This window comes from Diadema antillarum, unplaced genomic scaffold, assembly GCF_040938485.1.
Source record: "Diadema antillarum isolate AM-2024a unplaced genomic scaffold, OU_Dant_1.0 seq00000945_RagTag, whole genome shotgun sequence".
Classification (NCBI taxonomy): domain Eukaryota; kingdom Metazoa; phylum Echinodermata; class Echinoidea; order Diadematoida; family Diadematidae; genus Diadema; species Diadema antillarum.
In genome coordinates, this window is record NW_027271794.1 from 997,473 (window position 1) to 1,024,268 (window position 26,796).

The 26,796-nt window shown below is 38.3% G+C and overlaps 1 protein-coding gene across 1 annotated transcript; it reads right to left on the reverse strand.

Moving 5' to 3' along the window:
- Nucleotides 1-824: 824 nt before the first annotated feature.
- LOC139741675 (carbohydrate sulfotransferase 15-like) lies at nucleotides 825-11,004 on the reverse strand. The gene is made up of 8 exons (XM_071652255.1): nucleotides 10,864-11,004; nucleotides 9,082-9,322; nucleotides 6,862-6,963; nucleotides 4,319-4,463; nucleotides 3,351-3,492; nucleotides 2,654-2,798; nucleotides 1,866-1,963; nucleotides 825-905 (listed from the first exon to the last, which is right to left on the reverse strand). Exons 1-8 carry the CDS (start codon nucleotides 11,002-11,004, stop codon nucleotides 825-827), a joined length of 1,095 nt encoding a protein of 364 aa, XP_071508356.1.
- Nucleotides 11,005-26,796: the final 15,792 nt, after the last annotated feature.

Genomic DNA, 26,796 nt, shown 5'->3' on the forward strand with positions numbered 1-26,796 from the left:
AGAGAGGAAACAAACGATCCTATAATAATTTGATGGCAGAACGAGTTAACTCCAATTCTTCAAACTTACTACAAAAGTAAGAGAAAAATATGAAAACCTATGAAACCTTTCTTTTAAAGGGAAAGCAAACCCCAAGAGCAATGTGGATTGAGTGAAAGCAACAACATTAGTTTGAGGAAAATGAGACAATCAATGCAAAAGTTATGAATTTTTAAAGTTTTGGTGTTGGAACCGCTGGATGAAGAGACTACTAGAGGTTATGACGTATGAGTGGATAACAATACAAAGAAAATATAAAGGAAATTCACCAAAAATTCACTTTTCTAGCATTATGAAAGAGCACTTGACTAACCGCTTTCAGAAAGCGGGGGGAATAATTGCTACCCTTAACATAATGTTCGTATCAAGTTGATGGAATTTGTAATTTTCATGAAAAATGATTTTTTTAAATAAAATTTTCTTTATATTTTCTTTGTTGTTTTCCACTCATACGTCATAACCTCTAGTAGTCTCTTCATCCAGCGGTTCCAACACCAAAACTTTAAAAATTCATAACTTTTGCATTGATTGTCCGATTTTCTTCAAACTTTCACTGATGTGTTTTACTAATGTTGTTGCTTTCACTCAATCCACATTGCTCTTTGGGTTTGCCCTCCCTTTAATAATTACTCCAAAAGTAATATTTCCTGTTATGCAATAAGTGAGGTACCAATGGAAAGGATTTACGTTGAACTATCCGACGATGGGGGCGTCCTTACTGTAAAATAATTTTAAAGTGGCGCTTAACCCCTTCTGCGATTAAACTCTTCATTATGACGTCAACATCAATCAAGCCAGAGAAACCGTTTGTCTTGAAGTAGATTAGCCAATTCTTCGTTGTAGGGGCGGTAGAAGTCACGCAGTATCTACAATGATATCCATAAGAAAAATAAGTGGATAATGTAGAGTAACATACATAGCGATGAGAAAGATGGCGATGTTCAAGCCCTTGTACATACATTGACATATATGTAATCGAATCTAACAAACACGCGTATCACCTTCGCAGTTCTAAAGACAATTTTCATGAGACACTCTTCAAATTCTTTTACAAATCCCAACTTGTAAAACATAAATAACACCATTAAAGACCGATTCCTAGATAGTGTTGCTCCCAAACTCTGGAATAACTATTCTTACCGTTAGAAAGCAGGAATCCTCAACTCTAGGTTACTAATAATTAGACGGAAAAACATATAAAAAATATCATTGTAAAGCTTATCATAAGTTCTGGTAGCGCAGAATAGGCTATGTACATCTATACGGGTAAATATTTCCCCATAGAGACGTGTGTTAAAATTCAAAATTCCAGAAAAAAAAAAGGTAATATAGCTGGGAGAAATGAGGTGTTTCATCTTCACTAAACTGAAAAGAGTGAGATATACCCTTTCATCCATTAAATTTCCGAAGGAGGGTTCTTCAGCTCAAACTCTGTCAAAGGGTTCGCAAAGCCAGGCTACCCGAAAAATCACATATTTTCTATATAAGCACCCAATTATGTTAATATAGTCCCTTTAAATTCCATGAGAAAAGCTTTCATCTTTCAACCAAAATGTTGTTTGTAGAAGAACTCATGCTCAATGTCTGCAGCTATTCAGGTTTAGCCAAACTGCATTTCTGAGGGTTTTTTTCTTCATTTATTATATTATCTTTGGTACGGTTTTGTGTTGCGGTCAGGGGTATATTCCATTATATCTACAGGTGAGAGCTCTATAATGCATCATCAGTCTGGAGTCGTATCCACATACGGCACTTGTATCCACTATGCCACAGCGCCCCCACCAGCATGCCACAAGATATTTTGTACCATGATTGTTGTGATTTACCTGAGCTGTTTTCTTGAGCATTGGTGCTTTCCGTCGCTTGTTGACGTTTTGTTTGGCTCTCGCGCAAAGCCTCACTATTGACTCCTTTGGTAACTCTTCTGTTAAAGTATCAAAAGTTATGTAAAAAAGGAGAACATGGAGGGTATCAGTGTAATGATTAGCGATTACCACTGTGCTTGCCATATATCTTGTTTTAATCTTATTAATAGACAATAAAGAAACAATGTACGAACAGCCTGCCGAATTCCATTTCTTTTTTTTATTCAGCTATTACCTTATCAGTGGCCACCCTGTGTTCATCGCCAATGTCCTTAGAAGAACTGGGCCGTCGGTGGGATTTAACTTTTACAAAGCGCAATTGTCCCACATGATATTGCTTTTTTTGGTCAAACTTGGATGGATATGTATCTAGATACTATGTCACTCTGTCAAATTTTAACTCAATGTTGCCAAAGAAATCGATTTTCCTTGGATATTCAACGCCTCTATTTAAATCTCTTTTAAAGATATGCATATAGTATTTAGTTGCTACACTTTTAATGATGGCTTAAAAATAGATCTCTATCTATTTCTTTTTTATCTACCTTATCATTTATATTGATTTAAAAGAAAGGGCCCGTAAATATCAAGACGCATCAAAATATGATTAGCACATTATCATTGTTCAGTTTCTCTGGGGGTTTATACAAATCCAATATGGCAATTCTTAGTTAAAATTAGGCAGATATCACGAATATGACAAAAAGATCTTATGTCAAAATTTAAATTGGTTGTTCTTCATCATATACCTATTTCCAAGAACTGAAATATTGTTGGGAGTAGACCAATGCAATTTGCGTTCCAGTCACGCAAACGCAGAACGAGGATCTGGTCACGTGGAAACACTTCCAGCCAATCAGAGAGAAGCACAGAGTACAGTCCCAATGTGACTCTCTGTATACAAACGCAGGCGGAAATGAACATTCTTCTTTTAATTCACTGGAAAATTCACAACCATGCTAAAAAAAGAAAAAAACTACAAGCAGAAAAGAAATCTACAAATATTTGTTTCTGAGCATGCGCATTATGTAACAAGTATCACTGACCATCAGGGCTTATAGTCTTATAAAAAGTTGCGAAATAGAATCAATCGTAAGTCCCCAATCAATCGCAACATTGCTATTCATTTCAAATTCAAGTCCGCAATTACTCTTTCCAGACATAAAAAATGATCATTACTTAAATAGCAGGTATGACTCTTAACCAAGAGATATATTCAAGGTCATTGGAAACAATGTTAAGAATATAATAATAATAATTATAACAATAATATAATATATATATATATATATATATATATATAAACGAATTATACAAATTATAATAAAACCGGTCCAAAGTCGGGTCACATATTTAATCAAAGTTGAATATAATGAATAATAAATGTGACATTGTGTGTTAAGGCTTTATAACTTATTTGAAAAAAAAAGCAAATAGACAACTTACCGCATCAAAAGGCTGAACACACATCCTTGCCGACATCTCGCGAGCGCACGTCTGAAATTTTAATATTGACTCTATGGCACGTAGATGAAACTGAGTAGGGGAAACGGGCCCTTTCCTGAAATACATGTAGTCGGAATAGACCCTGGAGGTAAAAAAATAATAATAATTTAAAAAATATATATATATATATATATATGTATATATATAACTTACAGGGATAGACATACAGTTTCAGCAGAGATGGGGCTTTAGGTTTGATTTTTTTTTAATGACGAATTTTTGAGATAATGACTAAGAAACCTGTTGTAAAATAAGAAAGAGCATATGATTAAATTAAAAGAGGAATTCAAAGTTTATTTTATAAGAATTGGTTTTGAAATGGCTAGGATATCTAAAACAAAGCAATCCTATCTACAAAAGGTGGGACCCAGCTTTTATTAGGATCGCTTGGTTTTACTTTGTTTTTGGATATCTCAGCCATTTCAAAAACGATTTTCATCAAATAAACTTTTGATTCGTCGGAGAATTGTATGTTTTTCAACATGTCATACGGTGGTATCTCACAAAAAGTTAAAAGCTTAATTCTTAATTCAACCAATACTATATACCATCCCTTTAATATACAATAATGACATCAATGGACTTATCACATTAATGGCAGTATAATTCTCATGTGAACAGTATGGCCAAAAAAGAAACAAACGAACAAAATAAAACTAAACACACAGCGACATTTGCGTCCAATTATTCGATTTCATTTTAAAATCCAGCCTGCCTGAACGTCCATCTGTCTACAGCGCCCACCTGCCGTACACGGCCACTACATAATCTCCCGGTGAAAAAAAAAACAACAACAACAACACGAAAAAGACTCTGTGTAGAGCGACCAATTATCTACAACGGCCATTCTTTTCTCGTTTCCCTTAGGTGGCCGCTGTAGGCAGATTTGCCTGTATCGCCAAACTTACCGTTCTGCCGGCTCTCGAAGCACGGCAATCAATTTGACCCCGGGATTGATCTCACGAAACACTTCCGGTAGGGCAGGGAACTGGTTTTCAGAGCTAATGTTGAAGAGATTCAATTGGTACCACATTGTGGATGCTGACGCGTCCGCTTTAATAGAAGATAGGACAAAAAGCAGTTACAGATACCTGCAATAACTTTATTAATTGCTCGAGATAATTCATCCTCACCAGGAAGATGATGAAGATATTAAAAGTGATAACTTCATCAGTCAATAACACATCTCAAATATGCATACTAATAAAATGCCTTCTAAACATGCGACGTGGAGGATATAGGAAAAATGTCATTACTATCAAATACCAAACTTGTATAAAAAAGACTCGATTCACAGCACAAATAAGATTATATTCTCAAAGCAGTGCAATGATTGGCGGAAGGATTCTTTTAGGCATTTCAGTGCGCAAGGCAATTGAATCTTGAATACAATACAATACAATTCAATACAATCAGATCATAGCGCCCTTACACGCAATGACTGGTTTCACAGCACTTTACAAAAAAATTCAGTCACAGATTGGCATAAAAAAGGAAAAAAAACACGCATCACAAAACCAACAATAAAACCACCAGAACCATCACCAACAACAACCACAACAACAAAAGCCCGCCCCGATATATAGATTGCAATTACTTCTTGACAATTTTTATAAGATATGACGATTTTTCCGGAACTGATCGTCTCTGGTCTGCAGGTTGTCATCACTCCCCCTCTCCCCTTAACAACTAATCCCTGAGGTCACTCCAAAATTAGTGAAAATGAACATTTTCACTCCAATTTCACTCTAAACTCACTCTTTTCTGTTATTCACTCCCTCAAGAGTGAACATTTTCACTTTTTTTTGTTCGTTTGTCGTTGTTTTTTGTGTTTTGTTTTTGTTTTTAAGAGAGAGAGTATAGGGATATTTCCCTCATCCCCGACAAACTTCTCGACCTGTTTGCGTGCGGTGTCTCCGAAACGCGAGGCCATTGTCATAATTTATACAGATGTACATTGTTACGTCACAATCACTAGCTATCTTTCTTCTTTCTTGCTCGCGCGTACCATGACCCTAACTTCTTGATTCAAGTTTGGCTGCCAGTGTGACCGCACGACAAAATATCGCGTAGGCTTCGTCTCGATCTTTTGCCAGTCTGACCGCGCCTTTTGATGCAGGAGATGGAGTGCTCTCTCCCTCATCTCGACCAATCAGCTCTAAGGTCAGCTGCTAGACCTTTCCAGAAGGTCCTGTACTCGTTTATTGATGCCAGGGGTCTTCAAGTCTGTAAGGTTCTCATGGTATAGGAGCGGAAGAGGTCGACCGCTGGCTCTCAAGCCAATCAACGCCAAATGCCAACAATTAGATAGGTAGCGGACTTCTTTTAGGTTTATAAATCTTTCCCAGGATACCTACTGCGCTCCGGTTCCAACGAAGTAAAACATCAGGTCCCAACATTATTGTCAATATATCTTTTTATTCGGCTATAACGACATTTCGATATAGGGCGGAAAAACTGCCGTTCCTGAAGACTTTGTTATAAAGGGAGTCCATTATTAATATACCTAATATGTCGTGTAGCATGAGAGTGATATAATATTTCTGACCTTTGTCGATCAGGACAAAGTCTTACCTATGGGTCATCTCAATTGATGACTGCTAACTGTTTAAGAGGAAGCTGGTAATGCATGTTGCTGTTGTCCTGAATTGCTCTGAATTCCTTTAAGAATAAATTAAAACCATTTTTATTGAAACTTTACAACATCCAACAGAGTTAGTTTCCCTTTATCATCTCAGTCAAGTCATCATTTTTTTTTACATAAGTCCTCCTATTAAACTATGTCCCTCTCTGTGTTCTAAATATAACGATGTGGTTTTTTTTTCTCCTGCATTCTTACCAACATAACTACGTATAAAAAATGTTTTGCATTACATTCAATCCAGCTTGTATTTTATCACTTATTTTACATTATGAAATCCAGATTGCTTGCGTCCACGATGGCACATGCTGTAGTTCCCTCTTTTTTCTCCCTTTTTTTCCTCTCTTTTTTTCCTCTTCTTTTTCCTTTCCTTTTCTCTCTTTTTCCTCTTCCCAATCATTTTGATGTCAGTTGACATCGGTTCGTTTATTGTGTTTTATATTGATGTTTTGTGTATTTTTCTGAGGGTCCCATATCGTACAAGCTTTGCTTCTTAGTGGGACCCTCCACTTCCATCCTCATCCTTAGTTGACTTGTATTATACGCTTTATGTATTTAACAAAGATGTAATCACATCTACTTTTCACTTTCATAATTTTCTTATGTACCTTTTCAAGTTTTGTTCTGTATCACAAATATCCCGTGTATACGCAATGTACATAAAGTTCTTTGTTCATTTTGATGGAGGTGAAAATAAAGTTGAAAGTTGAAGTTGAAAGTTGTTGTTTTACCTTCGCCCTAAACAAAGTAGTGAAAACTAATAGAAAAGGAGCTAATACTAACCTCCAGAATTATAGAGATTATACTCACCAGCAATAAGGCTTCCAGGTTTATCCGTTGTGGAGATGAACTGCGCAAGACGACCGAAATATTTTTTGAGATACGCGTCATAAGGAACCCTTTTAAGTTTCCCTGTGAGACAGAAAACGTGATGCAAAGATTTGATGTTGATATTTTGTCTTCACATTTATCATGAAAAACATTTATATGCAAAGCGCAAAAAAAAAAAACATACTTATCTAACTCGTTCTACACTGCAGTGTAAACACCCGTGTTCCACATTATTCTGAAACTGCAACGCCTTCATGCGTACAGAAAACATTCTGTCTTTCAAAGCCATGTAACTTTTAACAGAAATGTTGATGCTGGACATTCAAGGAACAAAGTTTGCAAAGAAAATGAAATGCTTTGCTATGACATAAATTCTATGACAAAGTTATTGCTATTTTTCTCTCAAATTGATTTTACATGCATGGCTTTTGCACACATGACAACGACAGGAACTTAGAATTTACACAAAGAACCAAAAAGAAACACCGCTTGATATTCAATCACCACGTATAATGCAATCTACATGTGAGAATTTTGTTGGCGAACAGAATAGTAAGCCACTGCATCGTAGCATTGGTAGTTTGGTTTTGGCGGGTTTGTGCGTTTAGGGAAAATATATCGGGTATTGACGCAGCCTCGTCGACACCCAGTGAGCTCGTCGACTGAGTCGAGCATGCGATTAGCGTAGCATTCGATAGCGTGGGGGGCAAGGGTCCATGACAATTACGGCAATTGCTTCCATGAAATATATGCAAGCTAAGTCAAACATAAATGCAATCCATCAGACACAACACCCTAGCCTAAATCCTAATCCTCCTAGTCCTCACATGTAACATGCATATTGACATTCAACCATGTTAAACAACACGTAATTAAAGCAGTGAGTGTGTGATCACAGTCATAAGACCTTTTGTATTATCATCATTGCCATAAGAATCACTATTGCACTGTGAATGAAAGTACCCAATGAAACTTTAACAACAGTGATTGATGATTCGAATGACACAAATAACCTTTATAATGGTTGTAGGACCTACTTGTAATAAGCTAGTTCGGGGTTCCAGTTTGAGCATGAGCAGAAAAAGGTCATTTGTACGGAGAGACAGGTTGGTTTTTAATTTCACTTAGATAAGCATCTGTAATGCTATGATCATTCATGGAATTCTTATAAATGGTGCCTGTCAGTACATCCACCTGACAGCAAGCCTTGTATTTGGCAATGTTAACAGAAAAAGTTGTTAATGTATTCAAAACAGCACGATGAAATAAATGCTTCCCAACGTGTTGATTGATGGACCATTCTGGTCACTTCATCTACACAGGTTCATTCTTTGTTAGAATACGAGTTCCATAAATTGCTATGTTGGGCAAGCTGCTACATTATGTCACTTTGAATTGAGTGAAGTGCCTAACCTACTGAGAAAAATGAAAGGTCATTTGTACCCATGTGCACATGAGCTATCTCCGAACTGGCTTATTGGTGAAACGACTCCAGACAGAAAAGTCTGGTCTGCAAGTCTATTGAGAATTCAATACAAATGTGTGTACCATTAAAGGCTTCCCGTCAAGCTTCAAGACTTTGAATATAAAATAGAGAAAAGGGGTACATGAACATGTAAGCGGCCACCTGTTAATAACGGCCACGTTTCCCGTCTCCCTTGGGTGGTCGCTATAGACAGGTTTGACTGTAACTCTATGAGGAAACGCTGGCAGGCAAACCCAGCGATTAGCCAAAATAACCCACCAAACATTTTGGCCGATGCGACTTCTTTTTTTAACAGTGACTTGTGGTATAGTGTGAATAGTTTTTACTGAGTCATTTATTGCTAGAATGCAAGTTTGGTCTTAACGTACATACTTAAACGGGCGAAACAACTCTAGACAGAATATAATCATGTGTATGTGGGGGATACATATAAAACACTCATATATGAGCACAGCTCCATATTTGGGAAAGTTACGAAATGATCATGGCCAACTTAAGTAATATGTAGCATTTTGTGGACGTGTCTTTTACACTGAATATAATTATTATCATTGTCTTCTGGAGTAATGAGAAGGTTAAATATTCCTATATCACTTTTGTGTTTCAGTTTGATGCTTAAGAAGTCAACTTTTTAAAATGTACCATTTTCTGTCTTTCTTTTTTGCTTTCATCCTAACAAAAACAAAGGAGCATAAAGTTTCCTAAAAACTCGCCTCCGAGAGGGGATCTTCCGACTCTCTCTCTCGTCCACCAATGTGGCTCCTTTAAGGTCCGCACCACCGATGGATGTCTTATGATCTTCGAAAATAGGTCTGTCGTACCGCACTTTGGCATGCCCATGAGGTAGAAATAAGGGAGGCAGCGGAGTTCTGGTGCTGCCCCCGTCGTGACGTTGACGTACCAACAGGGACTCTTCGTGTGTTTGCTAAACTCCAATGGCGTGCTGAGGAAAACCTGCCGCGGCAGAATGATGATCGAATTGTCATATCAAGAAAAGCATGTCAAAGAGCGAGGAAATCCACTTCAATTATACGACTAATGGCTGTATGGTTATAGCACCGTTAATTTAGAAAAATTGAAGAGTTTGCAGACTGGATGGGTGCTGTTCGTTATTCCGAAGGTTCGCTATTCCAAAGGTTCGCTATTCCGAAGGGTCGTTAATCCGAAACACACAAATTCCCTATACCGGGAGGTTCGTTAGTCCGAAAATGAAAAAGGGTTCTTTAATCCGAACATTTGTGGCGTTATTCCGAAGGTTCGTTATTCCGAAGATTCGTTAATCCCAAAATGAAATTCGGAACAATGAACCTTCGGAATAACGAATCTTCGGACTAAAGAGCCTTCGGAATAACGAACTTTCGGAATAACGAGCTGTAACCGACTGGATTAAGGGTTTGATTTTTATACAATCAATGTATTCCTTATATACAATGTATCGGTGCGTGGCACCTGGTACAGGTATCCGTTAGATATCATGACCAATATCCTAGCCAGAAGCAGCTGACTGGCATTCAAAATAGAAAACGGATCATTTTCTAAAGATTTGATCTAAGTTGCTCACGGATGGAAATTTGGGTAAACGCAATGTATCAGTCATGTGGGAAACTACCAATTCTCCCTTGATATGAATTCATTGCCTGAAGCAATTTCAATTTTAGTCTCTTTGATTTTTGTCAGATTTCGTGCTCTGTTGGGTTTTTTTCCATTACACGGTGGAAATCAGCGTGCATTTCTTTTGAAAATCAACAGTAGAATAAGATAAGGAAGTGGGGGTGGGGTGGCAGAACAGTAAACAGAAATCATGCCGAGGTTAGATTGAGTGAGAGCTCTGGAGTTTGGCTTCCCCAACTTTGAATGTAATGTTGCAATGTTCAGTTTGCTATATAGACAACTATAAATGAATATACCTTCCAGTTCTTTGTTGAAATAAATTTGGTACACTGTATAAGTGAAAGTAATCAAAGATACCTTGAGCGTTGACAATGATTTGGAAAATCTGGACAAATTCTAAAAGACATCTCTAAGAGCGAGTTGTTTCTGATTTAATTTCTAATTCCAAAGTCACACAGAATGTAGATCTCCGTCATTTCCATCTATGATTGAGGCAGTGATAGGGGACAGTGGCGGTTCCAGTACCGGTGCGCCCCCTCTTTTTTTTTTTTCAAAACAAAAGAAACAAAAAGAAAAAAGATGGGAGATGGGGCACCTGCGCCCCTCTGTTCATTTTGTAAAGGTGCCTCCCCTTTACGGGATTCCTGGATCCGCCCCTTGGGAGATGGAAGACTATTAAACGGCTGTTATTCAGCTAATCACTTTCCTTCCACAATGATCGAGCTGTACCGAATCAATGCATCTAAAATGTAAATCATAGAAATGTTAATATCAATGAATGTATATTCAAAGTTCGAACGAAATATTGTATTTTGTCATACATCATTATTAGTGGTGATCTAACTTCAGTTTAAAAGAATGAAAGCATAAGGGGTATCACCTACCTCCGGCGCAACGTTAAACAATTTCCTCGAAATATTCCTCTTAAGTATTCCGCTTCGTTTTAGTTTGTCAAATTCCCTTTGAGAAACATATGTCAGGTTGACGAACTTTGTGGCAGAATCCACCACAATATGTGGTGCCATATTGCTCCCTGTGTCTCCAGCTATAGCAGGGCTTTTTAACATTTGCGGTTGAGTGGATAATGCCTGCTGTCTGCGCTTTGTTTCCGAGCCCATCATCTTAGGAGTCAATTCCGTTCGGAAAACTCTTTTGCTTTGATTGCTGTTGGTGTCGTTTGTGTGCGTAGGAGTATCGGGGCCATTATCACTGCGCGATACGTTTGCTCCGGACTCGTCGCTAATGTCGCCAATGTTCATTACATTTTCCCAAAACGACGAGGGAAAGAGGACTGAGGAAGATTCGGATATTGTTTGATCCGAGTACTCCGAGTCGTCGCCTGTTTGCATCCATCTCTCTACAGAAGTTGCGTCCATCCTTTCGGATACCTGAAATTCGTCGCGAGAACTCGGATAAAATGAAGACAAATCCTCAGGAGCCGACTCGTCTGTAAGAGCCGGATAACCGGGACGGCGCCACGCAGTAAGATCTTGTCGTGCCAGCTGTTCAAAACGACGAATTCCCCCTCCTCGACGACCTGCAGCAACGTCATTGCCACTCGGAAAATATGTTTCTGTGTCACTTCTGTAGGAACCAATCCCAATATCGCTGCTACCCACTGTGTCTAAATCCGAAGTATCCAAAGACGGGGCTTGCCCGGATTTGAGCCTTTGGGTCCTAGGGCGTCCACGCCTTCCAACGAATAGACCAGGATCTCTTGGGGTTGGACTATTTATGGTAATAGTAAGCCGGCTTGTGAGAAGGATGAAAGCAGTCCCAAGCACGAACACGGCAAACCCCACTTTTACCTGCACAAAGATGTGTGAGATAATAGGCCTGCTGGATTACATCTTCGAGCTTTTCAAAATTTCGCAAATCTTGTTTGTTGTACAAGGAATCCCTTTATCAAACATGAACACATGTGACGATGAAATGACATATAGCTCAGCAATACACCAATGACGACCTATTCTTATAATTTCTAGTAACATCGGTCTATTTCTAAGATGTTTTATTTAAGATCTTAAGAAATCCAATTCTTGCCATGCATGGAATAAAAATGAACAAGAATTAAAAGGAAGGACCAGCAAGATACCGCCAAATATTTAGTAAAGCTTGGAATTCAAATTCATGAAAATTCTTCCGTCGTGATGTTTTCATTGCAACTGATTGACAAATATTTACGTCGATGTAGGGCAATTTGTCAAAGCTTGGAATGTTGTACAAGTTTTATGGTCTTGTGTATACCGGAAAAAGAAACCATACAATTCAGCATTCAAATCTTAGCAGATAAGTATACACACCACATAGTCACTACAATATGCATGTGCATTGAATTAACCTGTTTGACCTACCCTCACATAACACTTACAGTACCATTTAACTGAAACATTGCTATACTGTCCTTGATACATAAAGCAGTCGCACAACCTGGGCATTACTGCATGCCCTTGTATTGTATAACATCCCAATTACTATAAACACACCAGTCGTTATTGCATTATGTGACACTCACAGTGTTTAAAGGGGACCTCCGGATGATTTTCAGACTTTTACATTTGAACAACTATAAATTAGTCAAACTGAGTACAGAGTTTCAGAATTTATAGTGATTGGGATAAGTAATGAGAATGTTTTCAAAATTTATTATGAATTGCAATGAACAAGGATGGTGACATGACAGCCTCACCTTAAGAATGCATGAGTTGGGGCTCAAGGAAGCAGAACAAAAGAAGGAGGTATGCATGGATTTTCACAGGTGAACTTGTTGAGCAAGTGGTATTGTAATGGAATTACACTGCTACATTTCTGAAATATATGAGGCTCTGATGTCATCATCACTGTTCAGTGTAATTTGTTTAAGATTTTCAATTTATTGGTTTCTCTGCTCAAGGACCACAATAAATTCCATGGATCTATACATGGAGCTGTTGATTTATGTACTACATGATGTGAAATTATGAAAATCGTCCGGAATGCCCCTTTAACTCACCCTGAACACGGATGCAGATATCATAGCATGTCTGCTCTAAACTCTATACAATTGTAATAGGAACATTTGACCTCAGTTAGCATGTGAAAGATTCGGTTATTAGGCTTGTGAACCCACGTGCTCCCAACCACATATACACGTATTATCACGGGATAACATATCAACACAAATTGGGACTTGGCTGGGGGCCCTGACACAAGAAAAGAAAAAAATGTCAAGAAATTCAGAGTTTTTAGGAGCTTTACCTTTCGCACATCCATTATCACCGATAGCACGAAAAGTCTGCCTAGAGTACTGCCACCGAATTATTCTGTAAATATAAAAAAAACAAAAACCAAGACGAAACATCAGGTATATGGACAAAGCTATAGGCGTTATGGGGTGGACTGTAAGAAAGAGTCTGCTTTTTGCCCCCATTGCTAGTGGTATTGGGAAGGTAACATTTCAAAGGACATTCGGGCGTCGCAATCACTGTGTACGCGCCCCTCACTCGGCTTAGCGAAATACAGTGGGCTACTGCACGTACGTATACAAGCTGCAACTCGGAGAAATGGTGACGAAATAAAAACGGATAGAAACTAGACTAGTGAATGATGCGTGAAAGGTACGCCAACAAACATGAATGTTGAAACCTCACTTCGACTTACAATATTCCGTAACTTTATCTTTTACTTGTATCGAAAAGGACTGTTATTTACCTTTAACGGTCCAAATATATCTAGAACAAAAACATGTCTTTTTTTAATCTTTTCTCCCTACCTTCCAACATATTTCTAAATTGTTATTCATTAGTTTCATGTCTAAGAAAAAGTAAAATACGATGTGACTTGCTGCACAATATAATTATTTTGAAAGACGGGCCAAACACTACGGAATATGTTTGCCCATCTACATAGCGTCTTGCTCAACTAACCCCAGCCTGAATGTTGTAAATACACAAATTTTGTGAATCCATTGTTTAAAAGTCTGCGATAGTAATGCCGAGACACATACCTGGATTTAAGAATCATCATGTATAAGTATCCATGTTATAGCTCTGATGCATATGGATTAATATTGCGCTTTCATGTTTCACACATTTTACTTTATGGTCGAAAATAACAAACGTTTTTGTTTCAATCTAGACAATTATTATATGGCAGGGTTAGGGGCTATGCCATGAGTCATCACACCAGATGGTACAACTGGAATGAAAATCATTAATTTGGGGCTATATAGGGTTAGTGGCTAAACTTACCCCTCCTTCCCCTATCTTGACTATTCATCAACCCTCTGAAAAAAATTGCCTTCTTAATCGGATTGGATTTTTTAGCTCTATAATTCTATTTTCTCCTCTTTCCACCCATCTATACTACGATTAATGAAGCAACATAAAAAAACGGACATTAAAAGCAGAATTATCGAAATTCATCGTCAGAATGTTTTATTCTCAGTTTCAGTTTTCCCAGTGCAATTCTGATATCGTCGGACGACGGAGACTTGATGAAAAACGAACAGATGATGAAATAGTTCAAGTGTGATACTCACCTGGTTCGGAGCTGCTCATGATTTACTCTCTGCAAGCAAGTTTAAGAAGCAAGTTAACGCACACGACACTTTGAAAAGCACAAATAGTTCCACCTGTGGCGCTGATAACTTTCTTGGGCAGAGTTTATAGGTAAACCTGCTCGCGTTATACTTCTTAAAATGTCAATACAACGTCAAAGGTCGATATCATCATATTGTCCAAAAGAACTATCGATCTTTCAATCGAAGTGCCGTACAGAATTTTCTTTCCACACTTTTACAATGCGTCGAGTTGGATAAGATCGTCTTTCATTGAAATTCATTCACAGGTCAATAATAGCCCCTCCAAAAAAGCCCTTTGTCCAAACATGCACAGCGCACAATATTGGCGCAAGGCAACTCGACCCGTGCGGGGTGTGATAGCATGAAAATCCTGCACAGGACGGTGAAAGTGCGTTGGGGGAGAAGTTGGGCACTTGAGGGTATTTACGGTGGGTTAAAAAGGATGCACGACATTGAGAATAGCTGTGTTCGTTGCATCTCTTCTTCTCCTTATAGCACGTGAAGTTTAGTTCGCCTTCTGGTGATTTGCCGTGCATTCATCCCGAACCTAAACCTGTGCATCACATGCTTTTATAAAATATGGGTTTATGAACAATGGATATCAGCGCAAAACTTTGTTCAGGTGTACATTATGATGTCAGTATCAAGATGACGCTGATAATTCTGCGACTGATGGGCATACTGACGACCTTGATGTGAATAAAAGCGATTGTTTAGGTTCGTTCGTACAGCGCGCATACATATGATGATTACGCTATATATAGTAGACCTATAACATTTAACAGGACAATGCGTCGAAAATTTGTGTTTGTGTATGTGTATGTGTGTGCCACACATCCGTACATGATAATAATAGTAAGATATACACATAATCGCTTCTGATTGAACCAATTTCCTGATAATAAATGTTCCTATTTACATTGTTGTTGTTGTTGTTTGTTAGCTCTTTTATATCTTCTGTATCAAAACTGACTTACCATCCCTCCCCCCCCCCAAAAAAAAAAATGGAGCCGATTTGAGCAAACTGGTCTGCTATTTCACAGAAAGGCGCAAACGGGGCACATGCGTGTACAGAAACGGTTACGGTGCTGCTTTCTCATGCAGTAAAAGCATACTTTTATATGCGCCTATCATTCAGATTACGCAATGTTTACAGAATTTCTTACTACCCACATGGTTTTGTTTGCCAAAATTCAATGGCACTATTTTCTTTTCTGTCAAACAAACATGTTTAGGGACCTAGTGGAACAGGTTGGGATATTTGTTCAGTGACTTTGATGTCCGAAAGGGATGTTCGTTGGTGGAGAGTCCAATTCTCCCGCTTTTGACGGGAGATTTCCCACTCTGACGCCATTTTCTTTAATGCCCTAGTCACACAGTGCTTTACGATGGATTACGTCCGCCGCGGATAGATACGAATGAGTGGACGCAGGGGGACGCAGCGTGGACGCAGGCATCCGCAGGGACGTATGTAGACGTAACTGTCCGTAACTCATCCGTACAGAAACGCAAAATGACGTCGCCGAACCTGCGAAATTTTGAAAATGTTCAAAATTTCGCAGAGGGACGCCACGGACGCAAACTTTCGCAAGTAACCGTAACCAAAAGTAACTATCCGTAACTGAACGTAACTACCCGTGGTTTGGACGCAGACCATCCGCAAAAAAGTACCTTCCGTCCGTTTGCGTTCGCTTACGTCCACCGTAAGTATCCGAAATTAACCGCAAGTTAACGTATCACAACAGTTTCGTCCGCTTACGGATATTTACGGACAGCTACGGATGTTGCGGACAATTACGTCCTTCGACATTTTCCGTTTTCCACTCGCATGGGAACACAGAGACTCGTGGGAAGGCACACACTCCTGTTGCCAAGCTGCAGCGCCTTTACCTGAAGGAATGCTACAACACAGTCGGAGCGGTGGAGAGGCAGAACTGCATGGTCAAATTATGAAATTTCTCCCACATACTGGTCATTTTAAGTGGCACCCATATACCATATACCATGTATACTCATGACATCGGTTAACTCTTGGTGCTGAACTTTTTTTCTTGTACTCTTCGAATGTATATTTTTCGAAAAAAGCAATATTTTGGGTAGGGGATGGGGTGATAGCATTTTATTCACTTTTCTGGGCGGGGAAGGTGTGGGACAGGGGCAACTATATAAAATGAGAACGAATTTAGTATTTCTCTATAGTCTTACCCATGCACTTTACGCTCCATCGAATGTGTATAACATTTTTTGTGATAATAATAATAATAATAATAATAATAATAATAATAATAATGATCATAATGATAATAATATTAATAATAAAGGGCACTTATATTGCGCAGATACTATAATTATATACTCTACTGCGCATTACAAAATGACATGCATACAAGAAATTCAAACAGAAAATACATTACTTCAAGAGATGACTTGATATTGTATTTGGGTGTGGGAGGGGTGTTTGAAAGTTTTGATGGGTTTTTTTTCTGTAAATTTAATAAGCATTGCTTTACCATAAATATCTCCTTAACATAACCCAGTAAGTCATGAATATCGCTTAACAACGACAGCGTAACCACAGTTTGTCTATTCCATGACTGCAAGTAATATTTTCTTACTCTAATGTTTAACTTTTCGATCTATATTGTATTTTATTTGTGGTATAGTGATGTTATAATGTGACCCTGCACCACAAAACACACAAAAGGGCTTTTTACACTTGTGTTTCTTAACCCCGGACTTTCTCTGACCCAGGACTATCGTTAGTCCCGTACCAATTTTTTCAGCTTTTTACACTCGCCAATTAGTCCCGTACTATCTCTTGTCCGGGGCTAAGGAGAAAACTGACCTTTTTACACTCGTATTTCTTAGCCCCGGACTTTCCAAACCACATGAATATTCATAATTACGCTGTGTACTGTACACGTACACGCACGCACCAGCAGCACTTGATTACCTCGTTTCTGATTGGTCAGTGAGGGTCGGACTTCGTCTCCGTCGCTTAGCCCAGGATTATTTTTTCGCTCTGTTTACACTCACTTGCTTGGCACCGCAATTGCGGTGCTAGCACCGCAATTGCGGTGCTAACCCCTGCTATTTTGCAGGGCCAGATAGTACCGTACTATCGGTGGGGCTAGCCCACTTTGGCAAAAACGAGTGTAAACAGAAAGTGGGCTAAGGATAGTCCCGTACCAACGGTGGGGCTAAGGCCCCCCCTTAGCCCCACCGTTGGTCCGGGGCTAAGCAAAATTTTACAAGTGTAAAAAGCCCTAAAGAGTCGCCACGCATGAAATTTTAGTTGAGAGCATATTCTTAAAGAGCAGACTTTAAGCTTTATAATGATGTATTACTCAAATCGAATGGACTCTCCTAACTTATCTAAATAGTGGAAAGAATGCACACACTCAGAAAAAGTGCAAACTGAGAAAAGAGGCTCTGAAGTACAGTGTCTATTCAAGCGCTTAATCTTTATCAAGCCGTGCTGGTTGTGCGATGAATTGATGGACAAAAAACAGGATGGAAACCACCGGAGTAACAACAATGAGGGGATTATCATATTAAACTGAAATTAATAATAATGATAATAATAATAATAATAATAATAATAATAATAATAATAATAATAATGATAATAATAATGATAATAATAATAATGATAATGATAATGATGATAATAATAATGATGATAATAATAATAATAATGATAATAATGATAATAATAATAACAATAATGATGATAACAATAATAATGATAAAGCCTTATTTACCCAGGGTAGCCAAGTCAAGATCGGCTCGGTTGACCCATTTCACCTATTTTCAGTCCTCACACAAAATCAGTGTGTGCGACTTTTTGTTCGTTTTGTGATGCACGGTCACATATATTCTTTACATTTATGACGTTTATTCATATTTGAGTTGCACAAACAAAATTCAAACTTCAAGTTCAAAATTTCATATATCTTTTATTATTGTAAAGCAAATTAAAGGATTACGATTTTTTCACAACTTGTACGTAATTCAATTTCAGTTTTCCCCAGTGTACAATGTAAGACAGTCCAAAATGTGATACACGTAACCTTGCTGTCATAATACACTGACTTAGCAGGAATCGTGAGAGAAAACCAAATTGTCCGTAATTATTGATAACAATCTGTAACTATCCGTAACTATCCGAAAATATCCGCAACTCTCCGCAAGTCTTCAGAACTATTATGTGCCAATTCGTAAGAATATCTGCAAGTGGACGCAAGTATTCGCATCTGGTCGTATCTGTCCGTATCGCCCGCATTTTTTGCCCGCATGTTTTGTACAAATTTCTGGTGACGGCAAAGGATCCGCGGGGGTCCGCGGAAAAAAATGACTTTTTTTGACGTAACGCCGGACGCAGAGCATTATGTGACTGGGGCTTTAGTCCTCTTCCTCTCCTGGCTAATGAGGTACAATTATTCCCGCTCGGGCTTTGTGTATCCCAGTAGTTCTTGGTAGAAAATGTCCGAGGCAAACGTGTCCGAGGTAGTAAAATGCAAGAGGTAACAATTTCTGGAGAATGATACTAATGTCCGAGATAATAGTTATATAAGAAGCGTCAAAGATAATGATGTCACAGGTAAAAATGTCAGAGGTAATAATGAAAGAGTTAGAAACGTCAGAGATCAAACAGTTAGAGGTAAAATAATCATTGGTTTCATACATTAAAGGTGAAAAAGTCAGAGACGGACACAAAAATGTCACATCAGCAAATTCACTAGGAAATAAACAAATGGAATAACGTTGGGATTGAGATTACGTTGATAAAATGATATTTCATGGGTGCATGGTCATATACAGATTAATTTCCGAAAATTACAAGTAAATTATCATCACTGGCGCCGATCAAACATTCACTGACGTCTGCAACTTCTCAGGTTATATAGTCAAACCTGTCTCAGCGGCCACCTCTCTATAGCGGTCACCTGCTTACAGCGGCCACTGAAATTGCTGTTTTATGGACCCTTTGTATAGCGGCGACCTCGCCGCCAGCGGCCACTCATTTTGTATCCCGTGGTGAATATCTGCCTGCGTACAGCGGCCACAAAAATTAGCTGAACCGTTAAATCAGCCATGAATACGATATCTTTTGCGTTCATTGCGTGAATTATACCTAGTCCTAGCTCAGTCACAATCACACAGACATGATTGACAAAATTAATGCAGCTCTTTGTTACGAAAAGCCGTCTTACCATGAACTTGACTAGCAAGATTAGATCTGTGCTTCAGGTATGCCGCCCTGAATAGATGCTACAAAGACAAAGACAACTCCTAAAAACATCTTAGAATTTTACGTCGACAAATTAGTATTTAAGTCCCTTGGAATAAGGACAATATATTATTATGGTACTTGTCAGGGTATTGTTTGTTATTTACGTGAGCTTCGCACATTATCAATCTCCATCGAACTCAGCACTCGTGAACCCCGTTCATGCAAACCGGTCCGAATCAGAGCACTTCCTCGGGCCCGAAATGTTGTTTTTACAATCAGAAAAACAGAAACAGGTAAAGAAAAATAAAATCAATTAGGTGAATTGTACAGAAATCCCCATAATAGCGACACATGCAAACTTATTTGGAGTTTGTCGTTTTTTGTTTGTTTGGTTGGTTGGTTGGTTCTATATCTGCATTTTTCATCATTTGATTCAAAATGATATCATGAATAATATTTCTTTTTTTCCCTACATTTTCAATACAAAATAACACCATCAAATGATATTTTTCAACATTGTGGACGAAAGAAAATACAGTGTAAACATAACTTACAAATCTATTATCAACAATGATAAACGACGCCATATAAAAGGGAATGTTTATATAGTAAAAAATGCATCAGACCACATATCGTAAGCGTGTGCTTGAAATGATAGTGGCCTGAGGAAGTGGTAGTGGAAAAAAAGAATCGAAAAAAAGTGGGAATGTTAAGTCTGACATTGTGCAAGGTGCATCGTGCCAAGTGCGGAAGTGCATGGATCTCAAAATAATGGATAAGTACGAATAAAAAAGGATTCAGAAATAATTGCATTACGCCCACATTGCAAAGGAGATATTTGAAACAAGTATCAGACACAGTATCAATTCAATTGGCATATCTAGACAATAGATATTTTTTGATGGTTGCTTTAAAGGAATAAAGTGCTGTTCGTGATTTAAGTGTGACTGACATAATGAGTTGCATCGTCAGGACCATGATGTCTATATTTGATTTATGTTCTAACAGAGATCTAGGATTATCGAGATGAAAGTCGGATGATTGTCGTGTAGGGTAAGAATGGATATCAACATTGCAGGCAAAGAATGATTCGAATGAATATGGAAGTAGGTGTGTGACATACTTACACATAAAAATGGCTGTTTGAAATGTATGGATATCCTCGACTTTAAGTGCTTTCTTGTCTTTGAAATGGGAGTGGTATGATAAAAAAAAAATTGGATTGGGCACTTTGGGAGCATATTCTAATTGCTTCTCTTTTGTAATAACGAGAGTGCTTCGATCTTGGTTTTGCAGCAATTCCCCCAAAACAATGTTGCAATAATTCAGATGCGGAAGAATAAAAGCATTATAACACAAAAAGAGACGTTATATGTAACTGATCTTTCAATTCTTTTGATTCAAATATTCTTCTTTAAAGAATAATATGTGGTATTTTCTACTATCAAAAATGCAAGTATTGAAATTCAGAATAGCACCAACCTATCTATAGCGGCCACTTTTGTGGTTTCCCTAGGGTGGCCGCTATAGACAGATTTGACTGTACAGTATGTCCCAAAAAAAATTACAACGGGGCCCTCCGCAATGATATCTTTAAAAATAGTGAATCAATCTAAATACAAATTCAAGGTATGAAACTATAACTCATTGCCCACATCTTACAAAAAAACCCACTAGATTTGCTTCAGTGGTCAAAGAGAAATACCAAATTTTGTAGAGGATGTCGGGAATCTCTTCTGTCCAAGTTCTGTCTATTATTCACACACAAGATCATCGAAATGCTAAACTCGGAAGAATCCGATTCATGACATGCTTTACAACAATCCACATTGTATTTTCTCCGTGACCGCTTAACCAAATCGAATGAGGATTTCTGCAAAATAGAGCTAAAACATTATGTTTTAAGACCCTGAAGTAGCATTAAAAAAATCATATTGGGCATTATCAATGCGAAAATTTGATTGTAATTTTTGGGGGACATACTGCAGTAAGTCGCCCCAAAAATTACAACCAGATTTTCGAATTGATAACACCTACTATGATCAACCTAAGTGCCGCCTTCAGGGTCTTAAAATATAACATTTTAGCTCTATTTTGCAGAAAACCCCATTCAATTTGGTTAAGCGGTCACAGAGAAATGTGGATTGTTGTAAAGCATGTCGAGTCTGCTCCTTCCAATTTTAGCAATTCAATGCGCTTGTGTGTGAATAATAGACAGAATTTGGACAGAAGAGATTCCTGACGTCCTCTACAAAATTCCATATTTCTCTTTGACCACTGAAGCAAATCGAATGGGGTTTTCTGTAAGATGTGGGCAATGAGCTATAGTTTCATACCCTGAATTTGTATTTAGATTGATTCACTATTTTTAAAGATATCATTGCGGAGGGCCCCGTTGTAATTTTTTTGGGGACATACTGTATATGTATATATATATATATATATATATATATATATATATATATATATATGGTTTTCTATAAACCATCTGCGCGTAACACTAAAGGGGATGACTAGTAACTGATCAGTGGGAATCAGTGGGAATGCTGGGGGATGATTGTTCCAATTCTTGTGGGATTCATTTAAGATTACATTATTGTATTTATTGTATCTATTGTTGAGTGAAAATTATTTGCTTCAGAATGGTCTCATATTCAAGTAATGTGCAGTTTAATGTTTCCAGGTTAGCATGCCTGTACAGTGACAGGGCATTAAACTACACATTACTTGAATATGAGACCGTTTTGAAGCAAACAATTTTCACACAACAATAAGTACTCTTAAATGAATCCCAAAAGGATTGGAACAATCATCCCCCAGCATTCCCACTGATTCCTACTGATCAGTTACTAGCCATCCCCTTGAAGTATACCTGTCCGTAGAATGAAGGGAAAATTTTGGCTCATTGTTACAGAAATGTTTACAATTTCTCTCAGCACTATATACAGATCTAGATTCCTACTGCATTGCAGTATATGACAAGAACAGATTTAGGAGTTTGTCGATGTTGTACAGTAACACGTTCTGTTCTTTTGGAGACTTAGAAATGTTGTGGGTGTTTGATTCTCAATTTTATGTCAATTCTTTACAGAATCAATCATTAAGACCCATGGACTTCAAGATGTATACTCTGGAGAGGCAACAACTGCAGAAGTTACATCGATGAAAGTCAGGGCTGTGTAGTACATCTTCACGAGTCAAGAAAGCGCTTGTGATTTTGCTTTTGATTTCTTTCGTCGTCAAACCCGGCAAAAAAAAAAAGGCTCAGTTCCTCAGTCAATGCTGTCAAATGGTAAGCTTATTATCTGCTTTACAGAACTGTCAGGAGGTGGAGGAGGGGCAGTTATAAAAATTGTGTGTATAATTATATATATATATATATATATATATATATATATATATATATATATATATAGTAAACGAATCAGTAGAAAAAGAACGCCGTAAAAAATAATAATAAATCCTAGATCTTGAAGATCTTAAAAACGGAGCATAGCTCTCAAATACTGAAAGGCAAGGTCACACTCTTCATCAGTGCCCATGGTGTGACAATAGATCTTAATCAAACCCGTTTCTGAAACAGACATGAAAACACGTCTGATCATGGGCAATATATAAGTATTGGAACAAGTTCACTCGGTTGACAGCAGGTTCATCCGTATTTATTGCTACTCGGAGTTTCATGCCACTTCCATGAGGCGCAATCATCAGTCAGCTTGCCTGATGATTGCGCCTCATGGAAGTGGCATGAAACTCCGAGTAGCAATAAATACGGATGAACCTGCTGTCAACCGAGTGAACTTGTTCCAATACTTCTGTCTAAAGCTCTTCCTTTGAGGATATCGAGCATTCTTCATAGAAGGATAGAATCACCACGTGTATATATATATATATATATATATTATATATATATATATATATATATAATTGACTGCTTAAATGTGGTTGTAAACTGCAACACCCTTTTTTCACATATTTGGGTTTAATCATTTTCCCTTTTCACTTTTTTTGTTGTTGTCTAGTGGGGATGTTTTGTGTTAGTCTCCTCCCTGCATTTACACCACTATGCAGATATGATCTTGTTTTAAAATATGGGAGGCGGTTGCTGTATATTTGGATATACATTTGTTTTTGTTCAGTTTTTTTTTTTTTATTATGGAAGGCTGATGTTAAAAGCACTTGACATTGATATTAATTGCTCAGTTAAAAACCTATTTTAGCTGATTTGCTTTATCACTATGTTTTCGTGAAGTAACTTGTATCATTTGATTAAAGTGGAGGTTTTTTTTTCACCACTCCCCCCAAAAAAGACAAATGTTCTGATTCTTTGACGAACGTAACTCAGTGTAGCAAAGATAAATAGAACTATCACCTGTCTGTCAAGCATTCAGAATAGATTGATAACTGGAAGTCTTCTTTTTTCTTTCTTTCTCTCTCTCTCTTTTTAAGGGGACAACACTCAAAGAAATTCAAAGCCTTTGGTGGAAGTTACGATCAACTTACAGAGCTGCGGTCCGCCAGGCCAAGTAGCGTGCCAGTTGTGAGCTTGACTGCTGCATCTTCCCTTGCCTTTAATAGGAGATGACCTAAGAGAGAGTTTGGACCTTCAGCATCTTGAAATCAACATACAGGCACCAGACAGGCCCAACATCCGCTATTCTGTTTTCAGCTTGCCACTTCAGGAAGATCCCAAGATATTTTCATAATTACCCAGGGTATTCCCATAAACAAATCATATTCTTCATCTATAAAGATATCCACGTACTGAGTCTAATGTTTTTTGGTCTGGACCACAAATTTCTACCTTTTCCCCTCGGGGGAGGGGGCCTTCCCATGGGGGCCACATGCCCAATATGAACAACCTTAGGACCCAACACCCTAAGGATGATCCCCACCAAGTTTGATTGACATTCAAACACTGGTTCCGAAGAAGAAGATGAAAATGTGTTTTCCCCTTGGCCCCCATACCCCCTCAAACTTTCAACCCCATCTAGGGGCCCAAGGGGGCCATCTTGGGTCTTGCCATGAACAAACCATATTCTTCACATATAAAGGTATTTCTGCGTACAACATACCTAGACTGCATTGCTTTTGGATTTGGAGAAGAAGATTTTTACAGTTTTGTGTTTTTTTCCCTTGAGGGCTCTCTCCCTGGGCCCCCCTTGGGGTCCACATGCTCCACATGAACAACTTTCAGTCCCTACCCCGTTAGGATGATCCCCACCAAGTTTGATTGAAATTCGCCTACTGGTTCTCAAGGAGAAGATGAAAATGTGTGTTCCCCCCTTGGCCCCCACCAATCAAACGTTCACCCCAGGCCTCTAGGGTGCCATCTTGGGTCTTGCCATAAACAAACTACATTCTTCATATAATCTACATACAACATACTAGACTGTACTGCTTTTGGGTTTGGAGAAGAAGATTTTTGAAGTTTACCCCTTTTCCCTTGGGGTCCTCCCCCTGGGCCCCCAGAGCCCCTGGGGGCAACACACTCCACATGAACAACGTTGGGTTCTTACCCCTTAAGGATGATTCCCACCAAGTGTGGTTGAAATCTTCCCACCAGTTGTGGAAGAGAAGATGAAAATGTAAACAGTTTATGCATGACGCACGACGCACGATGCGCGACGCATGGCAGACGATGGATGACGGACGACGGACGACGGACGAAAAGCGATCGCACTAGCTCACTCGAGCCTTCGGCTCGGGTAAGCTTTAAAAAGCGTCTACCAAATAATTGCGCATTTACCAAAATGTGCAATTTACCAAAATGTGCCATAACAGTGCACGCTCTTCATTGAAAACCACTGCAATCACGCCATGGCTGCTGCCAGGTATTGTGCAGTTTTTCCTCGGTTAAATTGCTTAACGCTAATCGTTATATGGACAGACCTGAAAGTATTGTGATTGTACCTTGATTACTGTATGCCACCTATAAATATTATCCATGCAAACTTTATTGTACTTTTACCAAATTTTGTACTTCATCTGTAATGAATATGAAATGATTTGCTTAACTGTTGTTTACATCTTTTTATTTCATCCATTTTAACATCACTACATACTACTACTGGAAGCACCTTTGTACTATAAGAAATATGAGGAATTCTTTTTTTTTTCACCGGCTTGTGCTCACACATCTTCTTTGAATATATTTAGTGTACCTGTAGATGATTTTGTAGGGGAGGGGTTAGGGGATGATGACTATTTCTGGTATTAGCAATGAAGCAATGAAGCTGACAAGGGCTACTGCAAGATGGTGTCATCTGTGTGTATTGTGCAATGTAGCAGTGTGTGTATAATGATATATATGTGTATAAGCCAAGGATGCATTTACATATATCTATATAGATTGTATGTGTGTGTGTGTATGTGTGTGTGTGTGCTTGTGTTTGTGAATGTGTGTGTGTGTATATGTAAGTTTGTGTGTGTCTCAGCATGCTGTACATGTTAATATTTGTGTGGCATGAGACTGTGATATGAGAAGTGATCCGCGTTGTATAAGGTAGCGTTGGTCACTTAAAAAGGGGAAATCCAGTCCAAATATAAGTTAGTTCGATAAGAAAGAGTAAAATATTAGGTGTTCAACGGTAAAATTGTGATCGAAATTGGATGAAAAATAAGGAAGTTATGACATTTTGAAGTTTGGTTTTTTTTAAGGAAATTTTTAAGGAAACTGTTCTTGAACGGTCAATATTAATATGCAGATGGCAAAGTGAGTATGTCGTCCCTTCACAACTTGCCATATTACTTACTTACTGCCCGTTATGAAGATCGGCATGTAAGGCAGCAACGAAGGTTCTCCACCTCTGCCTGTCTTAGGCCATCCTTGTCATCGTTCCCCAATTTTGGGTTAAGGTCTTTAGCTCATTCTCAACCGTTCTCCGCCAGGTGTTCCTAAGAATGTTGTGTCCAACCACATACCAGCTAATATCTGTATAGATGATCATGAACTACAAGTTCTTGAAGCTTTTTCTGAAATGATTATGTTAACTTGTTTTGTGTAAAGATGTCAGAGGA